The sequence below is a fragment of the Gavialis gangeticus genome, unplaced genomic scaffold (assembly GCF_001723915.1).
Source record: "Gavialis gangeticus isolate Ggan-Ray unplaced genomic scaffold, GavGan_comp1, whole genome shotgun sequence".
Classification (NCBI taxonomy): Eukaryota; Metazoa; Chordata; order Crocodylia; family Gavialidae; genus Gavialis; species Gavialis gangeticus.
The window spans coordinates 129261640-129275863 of NW_017729022.1; the positions used below are offsets into that span (position 1 = coordinate 129261640).

General features: G+C 44.5%; 1 protein-coding gene across 1 annotated transcript in view; it reads right to left on the reverse strand.

Moving 5' to 3' along the window:
- Nucleotides 1-13256, reverse strand: part of ABHD12 (abhydrolase domain containing 12) — a 111031-nt gene extending 97775 nt beyond the window's left edge. The window contains exon 1 of the mRNA XM_019516165.1: nucleotides 12992-13256. Within this exon, the coding sequence (XP_019371710.1) occupies nucleotides 12992-13143 (152 nt within the window). The 5' untranslated portion in view covers nucleotides 13144-13256. The remainder of the gene's footprint in view (nucleotides 1-12991) is intronic.
- Nucleotides 13257-14224: the final 968 nt, after the last annotated feature.

A 14224-nucleotide genomic window follows, 5' to 3' on the forward strand; every position in this document is an offset into this window, starting at 1 on the left:
TTTCATAGTTTAGACACGGGATTTACGACATATTATAACCTCTGACTCCCCAGGTCTCTCTCCACTTTTCATCCCCCTTCTCTCTCTCTCCAGGTCCCCCTCCCTGCCTGTCTCTCATCCATTGACTCCTCAATCTACATCTTCACTGACTGCCTATCTTATATCCATACCAGCCCACCCTCTGGCTTCTTTACTTTTCATTCCATCCAGGAAGGGCACACACTAACTACTGAAACTTCCCTAGCCTGACGAAGGGTTTTTGAACCCGAAAGCTTGCTTAATAATTGTTTCCAACTATTTAAGTTGGTCTAATAAAAGATATCAGATTCACCCAAAGAACCCTGTCTGACAATTTTGAAGTGCATTTATTTAGCCTGCTCTGATTGCAGGAAGAGAAAAAGGTATTTTTGCCCCCAGTTACATTTCTTTGATTGCTTAGTGGGTGAAAGGGAAGGTTTTCCAATACCATCATCAAAATATCTCCAGCAGCAACCTTCATTGCTTTTCACAGCTTTCACATAGCATCAAAACACAAATGACATATGAAGTTCTTCTACAACATAGGGTGAACGGAAGCACAATTTAATATTAGGAAATGGTTCTCATGGCCTTGAGATTACTTCAGTTCTCTTCATTAAGAGTTAGATTATGAAAGATTGTTTTTAAAATGCTGTAGGTTTGTGACTTTATTGCCTTACAAGTGTCTGCTACTCCGAGAAGGAGAGCTGCAGCCAGAGAGAAACAAAAAGGTTACGTAACAAAAAAAAAAAAATCTTGAAGAACTTGCTTTTAAAACAACCAGCTCTTGAAGAACTAGCTTGGCTCTTAAAAGTTGAGAACCTTTCAGATAAAAAAACCCAAACACCTAAAGAAGTTGTTTGGACCCACCAAAAAACAAACAAACCAAGAGATAAAGATTAACATTGAGAGCATTTTTTTGCTCCCCTCCTGCTGTTGAAGAACACAAGCAGCTTACTTTTTTTTTCCCCCAGCAATGCTTGGTATCTTAATCATTGCTGAATTATTGCTAAAATAATATCTTAATGCAACGAAGGCTGAGCTTTTGTATATACTGGTGCTACCTAAGCCACCTTCCCAACTTTATCAAGTCTAAGAATACCTGTCATATATAAACATATTCCTTATTCACTTTTTAATACATCACCTTGAAATTTAATCATTCCAAATACAATAGTAAAATGTAATGCCAGTTGTAATACTTAACAATATATTGATCTTTTAAAGTTAATTTTAAAAGACTTCATAATGTAGCAGCTTCTTTACGCATCATGGATAAGAGAGAGTAGGTGTGCCCTATGTAGACTAACTATTGCCATCAGTAGGTTAATTTAGAGACACACCCTGCATTCTCTTACCTCATCTTGGCAGTTGAATTAAATTGGTCAATGAATAAATGCTACAGCATTGAAGTCTATCATTTCAAATCCACAACTCTAGAAACAGATTAACTATGAATTTTGGAGCTGGAAAAATAGATCAAAACTAACCAATTTTGGTCAATGCTAATAGATGCCTATTTCATAGAGTTTAAGGCCAGAAGTTACTATTAGAGTTATACAACTACATGCCATTATATCTCTCTCACTCAAACTCAGTGGACTCAATATAGATTGACTAACCTAGAATATTTCAGTCTTTGTGATAATAGAACAAGGAGCAATCATCTCAAGATGCAGCAAGAAGAGTTTAGGTTAAATATTAGGAAAACTCTCTAACAAGGAGGGTAGTAAAGCCCTGGAACAGGTTACCCAGAGAGGTTGCAAAATCTCCATCCTTGGAGTTCTTTAAGACCTGACTAGACAAAGCCTTGGCGGGGATGATCTAGATGGGGACAGTCCTGCTTTGAGCAGGGGTTGGACTAGATGACCTCCTGAGGTCCCTTCCAACCCTAACTTTCTACGATTCTATGATTTATGCAAGATCACTTCCTTGTTTGCTTTTCCCTCGTTTTATATATTCAGGAATGTTAGGCCTTCTGGACAAAGCACCGCATTCACAGCTTTCCCACCTCCAATCCTTTTTGAAGCACTGTTTCTTCTCCCCTTATGTAAGGTAGCAATCTTTCTTGGTTACCAGAAGTACTGCAGTGCACTGGACCCACAGTGACAATTTAATCAGGTTATACAGATCATCTGAACAGTAACCCAACCTCCTTGATCAATATCCCTCCAATCCTTTTTGTCATCTGCCAAGTGAAATAGTTACCCTCCAGATTTTTCCCCTTAATACTTTTATCAACAAACTGGACAAAGAACTGGCTCCCTAAGGTACCTTGCTAAAAACAGCCCTCTTCACTAGCATCTCCCTATTAAACAAATACATTGTGTGGAAGTCTGTACTTAAACCAGTTCTTAATGCATCAAAATTGTGTCCTGCTAATAATGAAACTGTGGTACTAAGGTAAATGCCTGGAAGAACTCCAAATATACCACAAAACACTGTTATCATTACCAACTAGTGTTGAAAACAGATAATGTTGCTTTTTACAACAAGATGCACCTTCCATAAGGTTAAACTGACTGACAAGGATTATAATTTTTCTGGTTTAATTCTTTGTGGAATTAATTTAAGACTCTAAGAACAACATCAGGCTACCTACAGTTCCTAAATCATAATTAAACTTTTTTTTTCAGTAGTGGAACTATGTTTAGATGTACCACATGAAGAACAGACACAACCCAAAGCCATTATGTATGCACTGATGCCTTCTCACAATAAAGTCTACAAACAGACAAATAGCAAGGTTCATCACACAACAGTGAAAGTCAACACTGGAGGTATGAAAACTTTACATGGGAAGCAGGTACTCAGTTTGTGCATCGTGCCTTGGCCTCTGGAATCCAAGCGTTTCTGGACACCAGCAGGGACATATTTTCCCCCTTCCCCCACCCCAACATGTAGGCTTTATACCCACTGCACTCACATGATTTACAAAAATAAACCTGTGGGCTTACTTGGTCCACAAGTTTAGTTAAAATGGAAGAAAATCAGCATAACTTTAAGAAACTAAAACTCTCTCATCATTTATTTCTCAGCTAAGAACGAACAACCCCCCCCCCCAAAATACAAATGCTGTTTTCAACAGCATATGCAAAAGTATTATATACAATAAGTCCTGGGAAATGATAATACCACTCTACTCTGCCCTGGTTAGGCCTCAGCTGCAGTACTGTGTAGTTCTGGGCTCCACATTAAGCTAGGGAGTCACAGGAGAGGATCCAGAGGTGAGCAAAGAAGACGATAAAGGGGCTGAAATACAGCCATATGAGGAGAGGTGGAGAGAATTAGGTATATTTAGTATAGAGAAAGAGATTAAGAAGGACATGACAGTTTTAAGATTTTTGAAAGGCTGTCATAAAAAGAGCTGCTCCACCTTGTAGCAGAAGGCAGTACACAGAGCAATAGAATCAAACTGCAGCAAAACAGGTTTAAATTAAAATCAGAAGAGTAAACTTTCTCACTGTCAGAACAGTAGGACAATGGAACAGGCCAGTCAGGAAAGCTGTGCAAACTCTTTTACTGGCAGTTCTCCAGGAACAGCTGGATCAGCATTTGTCTGGAATGGTTCAAGAACACCACATCCTGTGTCTGTGCAGGGGGTAGACTAGATAGCCCCAGGGGTCCCTTCTACTGCTAGGATTCTCTGAGAAGGTCTGTTAATACCTAAGACAGGGACAAAGACAAGCTCTCTACTCCTAAAAAGTGCTATAAACACCCAATGAAACCGTGTGCCTTACATAGCCGAACTACTCAATATCTGTCACCAATAGCAGGTGTGTTAGTTAAAAAAACAACAACACCACACACAGGGTACCTGGCACCTTTTGAAAGGAAGCCAACTATTCAGAACAGGCAGCAGCTCACCAAGGAAAAAAGGGTCTGAACACAACACTCTTTCAGAGAGATCATCATCCTTGGAAGAAAAGAGCAGTATACAGATGCCATCAACATTATATTTACCAGTAGTAGGGTTAGAGTGCTGTTGTAGCCATGATCGTCCAGAAAATGTCCAAAAAATATATAATTATGGAACCAACTGTATAGGCTGAGGGAACTTTTAAGGTTCCCAGTTCAAAAGTTAGTAGAAACAATGCATTTCCTTTAAGCTCCTTACCTGTCAACAACTTTATTGTTCATGATCACTCAGTGACAAAGCAGGACTTCACCACAAGTGCAATGCATCTGCTACTGTGCCCATAGGGAACTGACGCTTTTGTACTGGATGATTCCAACAATGCATTTGTGAAGGCACAGCTGGATTCCAAGTACACTAAACTAGGCAAACAACTGTTCTACATCAGAATATGAAACAAGTGCACCACGAAAGCAGGCTAACTTCAAGTAGTGCAGGTTAAACTGACAAGTGAGATGCAGTTGATTTGCAAGAGTCTAGACCAATGGTTCTTAAACTTTTTAGACTCAAGGCACCCCCTCAGAAAATTCCAGCCTTTTTTTTTTTTTTGACTACAGAAAAAAAAGTGAAACTAACACAGCTATTCTTTTGTTGCAAAGATCTCAGAAAGACCTCTCCCAGTTTCTTCCGAATCATACATAAGATTAAACATACAACAGAGCTAACATTGTGTGGCATCCTGTGGCACCCTTAAAAGGATCTCAAAGCACTGCAGATTGCTGCAGCAACCTGATTGAGCATCACTGATCTAGACTGACAGGAACAGAATAATCATTACATTGGGAAGTAAAAAACTCTAAGGGAGGAGCAAGATTGGCAGTGCTACCCCACATTAACTTACTAGAAAGGAGATGAGCCCTTATGATTAGGGTGACCATCTGTCCTGATTTAGCCAGGACAGTCCTGGATTTAAGAGGTCCAGTCCTGACCAGCTGAAAATTACAGTGGGCATCCCAGAAATGCAGGCCTACTTATGAGCCAACCTATGAACTAGGCAGCAGCAGGGTGATGACTCATAATTGTCAGCCCACTCCTACTGCAAGTGATTTTCCAGTGCTATTCTCCAACTAACAGAGCGCAAAAAAAAGACGTTGAAATTCTATGACACTGAGAATAATCTAGCAGTTCCCCGCCCAGTGGCATCTCAGTTGTGGAAGGCAACTGGAAAGTAAATAAATGGTCCCAGGAGTTATCCTGAATTGTGTAATCACAATAGGAAGTTTCAGTATGGCAAACAGAAACATCAGGGGATTACAACTCAAGCAATTTGTTAGTGAAAATAACCATGGCAACAGATCCTTTGTTCAGGCATCAAAAGCCAAGACAATGGACTGGATCTCATCAGATCTGTTGATTTACACATCTTTGAAATGGATTCATGCCAGTAATGGGGGGGGGGGGAATTAAAAATTTAAAATCAGTCCTTCATGAAGGAGACTCAGTTACTAGTCAATGTAAAAGTTAAAACTGGAAAACAAGAAACAACTAGTAAAGACCTTCAGAGTTCGTTATAACCAACAAAATGCCCACAAATTTGAGACTGAATCTAAGACAACTACTAAACAAAAACTGCACAGACTCTTCACCTCTGACTAGGTACTGCATATCAGACAATGCAGCAAAAAGCTTGGCTCCAAGACAGCAGCTGAGCATCTAGGGACATAGATCCTGAGGAAGAAACCTTGGGTCATGGAGGAGATTAGATTATTGACCTGTGTGATCAACAGCAAAAGCTCAGAAGAAAGCAAATGAAACAGTAGGTGAAATATTCCCCTATGATACAATGCTTAGAGTAGTGAAAGTGCTGGCTGGTGCAATGACATACTGAAATAAAGAATTGTTTCATTGGCAAAGGCTACTAGAAGGAAGCACCAAGTAAATGAGATTTTTGAAAGACTTCTCTTGGTTTAAAAACAGATACTCCAAATGATCGTCTTCAGCCAGCACCTGGAAGACATTCTAAGAAAAAGCACTGTATCTATTGATGACTGAAAAACTAGTCATCTGTGCTTTGGTGAGGATACTGATCCGATTGAAAGTGTTGCAAAAGAAGATACAAAAATTACTAGAAAGAGCAGCAAAAAAAAATTAGAAAAAAAGCTAGGAGGACCACAAAAAAAGCTAAATCTAAAAATATCTGAGAAAACATAGACAATAGCAACATCAAAGTACGTTACAGCAGCAAAGCTATTCTTTTGCAAATCCAAGAAGACATTAGAGAATACTTAACACTTCTCAGAAAGCCTAATTCCAAGGGATGCTAAACATCACTTTGATATTTAACACATGGTTAGACTCACAACTGCTGCTCTAATACAACCACATTTGGAGGAAAAAAAAAGGACCTTGCTGCAAGTTAATTTTGGGCAGCTCCTGAACCTCTTAACCCCTGGATTAACACATCAACACCTTTAAGTGGTTTAAAGCACTCCTTTTGGAGCTCAAAGTTACACCACTTCAGGGCAGGATTACCTCCAATCCATACAACCCACTTCCTGTTCCATTAACATATGGCCACTCCCCACCATCCCAAAGCTTGGGGGTGGCTGTCTGCTTCCTCCACAAGCTGCTAGGCTACCCCCACCAAGACCAGAGGCACTAAGGAGGGGATGAGGTGGCAGGGTAGATGTGCAGCTGAACCCCCTCAGGCTGAAGTTGCCTGGGTGCTGGAAACAGCCTGAGGGACACGTGTGGCTGGGATACTCACCTGGACATGTGTGACAACAAGTCTGGAGCATGTGTGCACCAAGAATCAGGCAAGTAGGGGTGGAAGGGACCTCCCTGACCACCAGCTCTCTAGTGCATGGGTGGGCAAAATACAGCCTGAAAGCCAATTTTATCCAGCCTGCAGGGCCCCTAAAAAAATGTAGAAAATTAATATTAATCTGCCCTTGATTCCTGTCAAAAATGACAGGAACCAAGGGCAGTAGGATCCAGGGGAAGCCTGGTGGGCTTCCACAACAGTAGGGTCCACCCAGCTCCACTCCTCAGGTAGGGGTTCTGGCCTAGGAGCATGTGGTTGCCCCGTGCTGGAACCTCAGGTAAGGGGGAGGGCAGAGGGGGACCCCAGGCAGGGAAGGAGCGTGGGGGTGGAAAAGCAGCAGCCCCTTGCCCACTCTATGGCTAGTGCCCCACACTGCAGCTGGCTGCAAGGGGCTGCAGCAGGGAGCATCAGCCACGGGGCGGGTGAGGGGCCACTTTCCCCCCACCACGCTCAACTTTTCCCTGGCCTCCTTCCCAGCTCCTTCCTGGTGTGGAGGAAAGCGGCCCCTCCCCTGCCTGATGGCCAGGGCTCCCTGATGCAGCCATTCACAGCCTGCACAGGGCTGTCCTAAGCAGGCACAGATAGCCCCAGGCCGGCTACAAGCGGCTGCAGTGTGAGGCACCAGGCATGGGGTGAGGAGGGGCTGCTTTTCCCCACCCACGCTCAGCACCACCTTGTAACCCAGCCCCACTGCCAGCCTGGGCCCTGCGCCGGGGCTGCGCATGGCAACAGCAGCTGCAGCCCCATCGCTTGCCATGCCAGGCAGTGTTTGCCACTGTCTCCTCTGGGCCGCCAGCACGCGAGCTCCAGGTGGGCAGCAGCAGCCAACACTGCCCGGCGCAGCAAGCAGGGGGCCACAGCTGCTGCCACCGATGGGTGAGCCCAGAGCCGGCACAGGGCCCAGGCTGGCAGTGGGGTAGGTTACAAGCTGGTACCAAGCACGGGGAAAAGCAGCCCCACGCTTGCCCTGTGGCTGATGCCCTGTGCTGTAGCCACTTGCAGCCCATGTAGAGCTGCCTGTGCCTGCTCCAGACAGCCCTGCATGGGCTGCAAGCGCCTGCAGCAGGGAGTGCCAGCCATGGGGTAGGCAAGGGGCCACTTTTCCCCATGCTCAGCATCAACTTCTTCCCTGCCAGTGAGCAGGGGGGTCAGGGCTGTACACTGCCCCCCACCTGTACCACGGGGCTGAGGGGCACTGGGAGTGAGTGGGCGGAGAGCCAGTGAGAGAACGGGGCCTGCAGCGGTGTTCCGGGGCCACTGCCAGTGGGACCCAGAGCAGGGTGGCAGGAGCATGTGGTCCCAGCTGGCAGGGGCTCTATGGAGCCAGGCTAGCTCCCCCCTTTCCCTGCTGGTGCAGCCCAGCCCAGCCCAGCTCCACAGACCCCTGCCAGCCTGCACCCTGCTTTGGGCCCCACCAGTGCTAGCCCTGGGACATTGGTCCCAAGACATTGGTCCTAAGATGGTGACCAGGGGGCGGGGCAGGGCTACCCATGCGGCCCTTGACAGCCTGCCAAAACTGGGTAAGCGGCCCTCTACCCAAAATAATTGCCTGCCTCTGCTCTAGTGGCAAGTCACAACGGTACAGGTGGGGGACAGTGAGAGAGGGTTTCTAAACTACAGGTGTGACTCCTTCCAACTCCAAGCTAGCACTAAGTCGATCAACATTTGTTTGGTTCAGTGTACAATGTGTAACAAGGCCCAAAGAGGCATTATCAGAAAGTCTAAGACTGCTGCAAACCCCTGCTTTTAGCATCCTGCCACAAGCTTGAGCGTCACAGATAAGAAAGCAGAACATTAAAAAGCTTGCTGCCTTGCAACTGAAATGCTTAAGTCTCCTGTAGTATGTTAGTTATGCACTGCATATGATTACCAAGTAAGCAAGCATGCATGGTTACCACAATGAGAGCAATATCAGATATTACCTGAATGATCAGAGAAAGAGCTTAAGCTTGTGGGATATGGAGGTTAGATAAGCAGAGGGAAATTGCCAAAGCAAATCTTGCAGGGTGCCAGGAGCTGGGGGGGGAACAGGGAGAAAGAGAAGGGGAAGGGCTGGACTGGGGTGCCCCAGCAAGTGTCATTTGATGATATAATGGAATAGATGGAATGGTGCATGGCACACGTCACAAGGCTGTGCAAGCTATGAAATATGCTGGCCCATTGGTTTCGTACTGCGTTTACTGCTTGTCATGACAGACTCTGGTGCGCTGCACTCAGAGAGAGAGAAAAAAAAGAGAGACAGAAATCAACTTATGCTGTCTACTGTGACTAGATGCTGCAAGAGCAAGTGTGCCAAACCAGCACTAAAACCCTTCAGATCCAAGGTGTGTTGACTAACTTTGTTAAAACAAGGGATTGCACAAAAATATAACCCAAGGGCATGGAATGAGTTATCATCATAGTTATTATATAAATGGTTGCTTCATTTGCAACAATTAATTGTGATGCCATACAACAAGTTAAGAGATTAAGCTTTAACAAAACCAGCCTAATTTTATAATGTATGTTTTCACATACAACTTTTGTTACTTTTAATAAATCTAGCTCAAATGCATTTCCTTATAAGAACGTAGTAACTGGACAGCAAAATACCATAAGTCCATTATGATTATTACTACATACAAGCCATATAATTACCCTTCTAATGCTTACTTTAATGCTGTCACCTTCAGCATAAACTACAATTGAATACAGAGGTGGCAAGCAATTTCAAAGAAAAGAATAAAATAAGCAAACGTCTGGAATTTAGACCACAGCAGTATGCAAGTTTACCCCAACTAATAATGGCCAAAATGCTCACCATCATTTAGCATTTTCTGCCTGATTTTCAAAATCAGGCAGAAGTTTGCAAAACTTTCCAAAGGTAAATAAGGCCTGTAAAATTATGGAACACTTCTCAAAGTGTAGCTGCATTTAGTTTTAAAACTTCATCTACACCCACAGAGGAATAGGTACAAATACATACATTTATTTCTTATTTTCCAAAAAGCAGCACTTACAGTACTATTTTTTTTTTTTTTTAAAGGAAAGAGGTAGAATAGATTTTGACCAAACTACAAGCTGAAAGATGCAGACATCCACCTCCATATGTATAGGCAGAAGGCTATATTATAAAGTTAGTTAAAGTAAGTGGTTGTGCACATACATCAGTGTGATTCAATTCTTGGGCAAGTGTGCTGGAAGCACAATAAACAAAACAGTGGGACAGAGGAAACAAGCCATGTAAAAATAGTTTTCAATGCTATCAGTATTGTCTCCTACAAGTATTGCCTAAATTTACAATCACTTTGTTATTTTTGTCTGTGCTGCTCCAGGGTTTGAATTATGGGGGAGGCCCCTCATAAGAGACAAGAACCCCCATGTAAGATTTGCAAATCATAAGCAGGGGAGGGGGGGGGTGTCTTCAATTTTATTAGGACATCATGATAGGCAGCCCAAATTTTTGTGCAGACCACATTCCCAAAGTGCAAGTCAAACCCTGTGCTGCTCTGAAAAGAAAATATGCACATGAACAATTTTCACTGTAAACAAGCAAAATGCAGCAAATCTTGCTTGAAACCAGGCATTTAAAAACTGCTGCTGTTTTAAAGTTACCATCATGCAGCCCCGTGGTAAACATCACTGCCTTTCCAGGCTGCACATTGAGACCATGGGACCTGCCACATGACCAACCTTTCACTGCAGAACTGTGCAACAGCTTCCAAGCTATTTTTCTTTTAAATAACGATCTTCATTGTTTACAAAGAACAAAAACATGAACAAAGTCTAGCCCATGTATTATCACCCTGCATTTAGAGGTGCAAACTGCTTCATTCTATCTGAACAGGATATTGGCCCTCAAACCTAACATTGACATCTTAAGACTGATTAATTACTTCACACACATAATTAGTTTAAAAGTGATCCTACTAACACATTTTTCCTACTGGTTTCAAAAATCACACATCTTTCAGACTCAAGAAACCTCACACAGGCTGCTAAAACTTCCAGTTCTCTAACATCTTACCACCTCAACCCCTAAAATTAACCAAAATTCTTAAAGTAAACATTCATAGTGTAAGTGTTATTTAAGGGCAGAGTCAAAATTAATACAGCCATTTATGAGGATGGATATACAGGCATACCTCGGAGATATTGCAGGTTCAGTTCCAGACCCTCGCAATAAAGCGAATATCACAATGAAGCGAGTCACACGAATTTTTTGGTTTCCCAGTGCATATAAAAGTTATGTTTACACTATACTGTAGTCTATTAAGTGTGCAATAGCATTATGTCTAAAAAAACAATGTACATACCTTAATTAAAAAATTTTTATTGCTAAAAAATGCTAACCATCATCTGAGCCTTCAGTGAGTCGTAATCTTTTTGCTGGTGGAGGGTCTTGACTCAATTTGTAAGAAACGCAATATCTGCGAAGCGCAATAAAGCAAAGCGCAATAAAACGAGGTATGCCTGTACTGGCTGCATTATTTTATAGTCATTAAAAAAGCCAATAACTTCAAGCTGCCACAACTTCTAGTCTCCCTCAAAGTACCCCAGAGATCAGGAAACTTGCAAGAAAAGTTTATTCTTGATAGCAAAAAATGGTATTTTTGATGGCACGCATGCACACACACACAACCTTGGCAGTCAATCCCTAGATGCCAAATACTTCTGACCCCTGTGCCTTCCATGCTCACTTGTGCACAGAACCAAAAATTGACATCATATTTGTTATATTTATGTGAGCATACATGGTAAGCACCTGCAAATCCCTAAGAAGCTGTATCTTCCAAAATCCTGTGAAGTGAATGGAAAAGTCTACCTGATCTTTGAATGGGCCATTAGATTTTTTCCACTATATTTCTTTATCTTACCAAAAGCTGTTACCAAGTCCTCAAAATATGAAAGAAAGATAAATAAAGACAGGGAGGTACCTGTTCTCTGCAGGGAGATGTAGTCTTCAAATATAATTAAATTACCCTTGCCAGAGTGAAATATCTTGTAGCTGCAGTATGCTCACTGAACACATTTCTAAAAAGATGTCTGAATGCTATACGAAGTCAACAACTTAGTCTTCATTAATCCTTAAGGATCACTTCAGTATACTGTCTTTGGCAGGACTCCTGCTTCTGTATATAGTTCAAAAACCTGGGTGAACTAGTTTACTTTTGTCCAAAGTCTTGCACATAATATAATAGCATGGTTTTAAAAAAATATATTACTAAATTGGAAGATCTGCGGAAGCACCAAACTGTGCACTCATTCAGAGGGAAACACAATCATCTGAATGCCTCCTTCCATTCCCAAAAGCTTCTTTTAATGCACCAGTCTTGACAGCATCCCAAGATTACCTTTAGGTCATAAAAGTTCAGCAATTATTGCATAATAACCAATAAGTAGCATAGTCTTAAGTCTCTCTCTCCTTCATCAGCTGTATTCAAAACCACCATTTTATAAATAACCCTGCCAAATCTGCATCAGTAATGGAAAACTGGTAGACAGAATTAAGTATTTTAAAGGCAATGAATTCAGTTCTTTCCTGCTAACTGGCCAATAAAACAAGAAGCCCAGTCAACACGCTTCCAAAGACACTGTTTGAAAAGATGTCATTCCCATCCACCACTCCAGCACGACTGCAGCTGCTGAAACTGCCAGAAATATTTGTGTAATTGGGACTCTGGAGGGAGGGGGAAGGAAAGCCGGCCAAAGACAAAACCTGCATCCTCCACATAGTTCTTGCTTCAGAGTCCTGCCTGTCATAGCTAGCCTGGCTTCCCCCACCCCCCTCCCCTTCTCCTTCCCTTTTTTATTTTTGTTTTCACCCTGCTTCACGCACAGGAAGTCACCCTCAAAACGCACCATCCTGACAGCACAGCCTGTATTAATAAATAAAAATCCCTCCCGCCCGGGGGGGGCGGGGTTTGCTAAAGAGTCAAGGCAGAGCTGGCAGTGGCACCAAACACAGCCAGCCAGCCCACCCTCCCAACACCCGAGTGCTGGGATAGGCCGGGGTGGGGGAAGCAGGGGTGGGGGAGACCAGTTGCACTTGGAGGCAGGTGGCTTTTGTGCCATGCGAAACACATAAATGAATAAAACATGAACTAAAAGAGATGAATAAATAAATAAAATGACTAAATAAACGAACGGATTACTGAAGAACTGCATAAGCGCAGCAGGGGGCACGGCAGGGAACCCCGCCCCTCCCACCGCCGTGTAGAACCCTGACGCAGCCCCCGCCTCGAATCCCGCTGCGTCACCAATAACCCCCACCCCCCCTCCGGCCGCTGGCCCGGCCGCCCCGGGGGTCTCACCTGCCGAGCGGCCGCTTCATGCCCGCGTCTCGGGCGGGGCCGCCAGGCAGGCGCAGGCTGTGCCTCAAGTTGCAGCCGGCAGCCTGGGGCGGCGGCGGGGTGACAGCGAGGCGCTCATGCTTCACAGTCACGGACTCGTTCCGTTTTCTCATCCCGCGGCCAGCGGCAGCGCCTGGCTCGAGCTAGCAGCTCCGAAGGCAACGGGCGCTCCGCTACATTGCGGCCGCAGCGGCTCGGCCGCTGACAGGCCCTGTGAGGCCTGGCCAATCAGGGGCGGCCGGGAGGCCACGTGATCCCCCCCTCCAGCAGTGCTGCGGCTTGAAGCCAAGGGGAAGGGGAAGGGGGCGTGGTTCCGCTTGCCCGCACCAAAGATGGTGGCCGAGAGCCTTCTTTCGCCGCCACCTTGAATAAGTGTAAGCCAAAGAAGAGTAGGTGGCTGTCCTCCTCCGCGTTTTTCCTCCCTGGTTGTCATCTTAAGGACGAGCAAGGGAGTACGACCCCCTGAGAGGGAGGCCATCTTGAGTGAGGGCAAAGCAAAAGCTAAGCAGGGCATGTCCCCTAAGGTAGTATTTCTTAACCAGTGGGTCACCACCCAAAAGTGTGTCTCAAGAATGTATGAAAGGGTCGCAACCAAACTTTAAAAATGGGTTCTCCTTTAAAGGAGAAAAACGTGGCTTTTCCCTTGCAGGCTGACAGAGCTCAAGCCCACAAGGGGCTGCTTGGGGTTCCTCTTGCTCCACAAATCCCCCCCTCCCCACACACTGAGAGTTGCGGGGAGTGGGTCAGGAATGAGGGGCACTGGGTTGGGACTGGCCATTGATATTTACAAATGGGTCCTGGTACAAAAAAGGTTGAGAATCATAGGTGTAAGGCAACCGGGTGGATGGTCCCTGCCAAAGGGAGGTCAGTGTTGCTAGGCGTACAATAATTATTGTATATGTACAATAATTTCAACCTTTGTAGGCTGTACAGTCAATAATATGTTCAAAATGTACAAGAAATAAAGTTTGTAGCCATGTTGGTCTAAAAACAAAAGCAGTCAGTGTGGTAGGGGGTACACGGGTGCGCATGCCCTCCCCAATGGGGCTGGTGCCCCTCAATGGCCGACACTGACACTGTTGGCAGGGCTGGTGCACCCCCTGACAGGGCCACCACAACCACCACTGGCAGCTTCTATGGGTGCTCGCCAGCCCTGTCCTGCTGCCGACACCATCAGTGGCTTCTGCGGGGGCC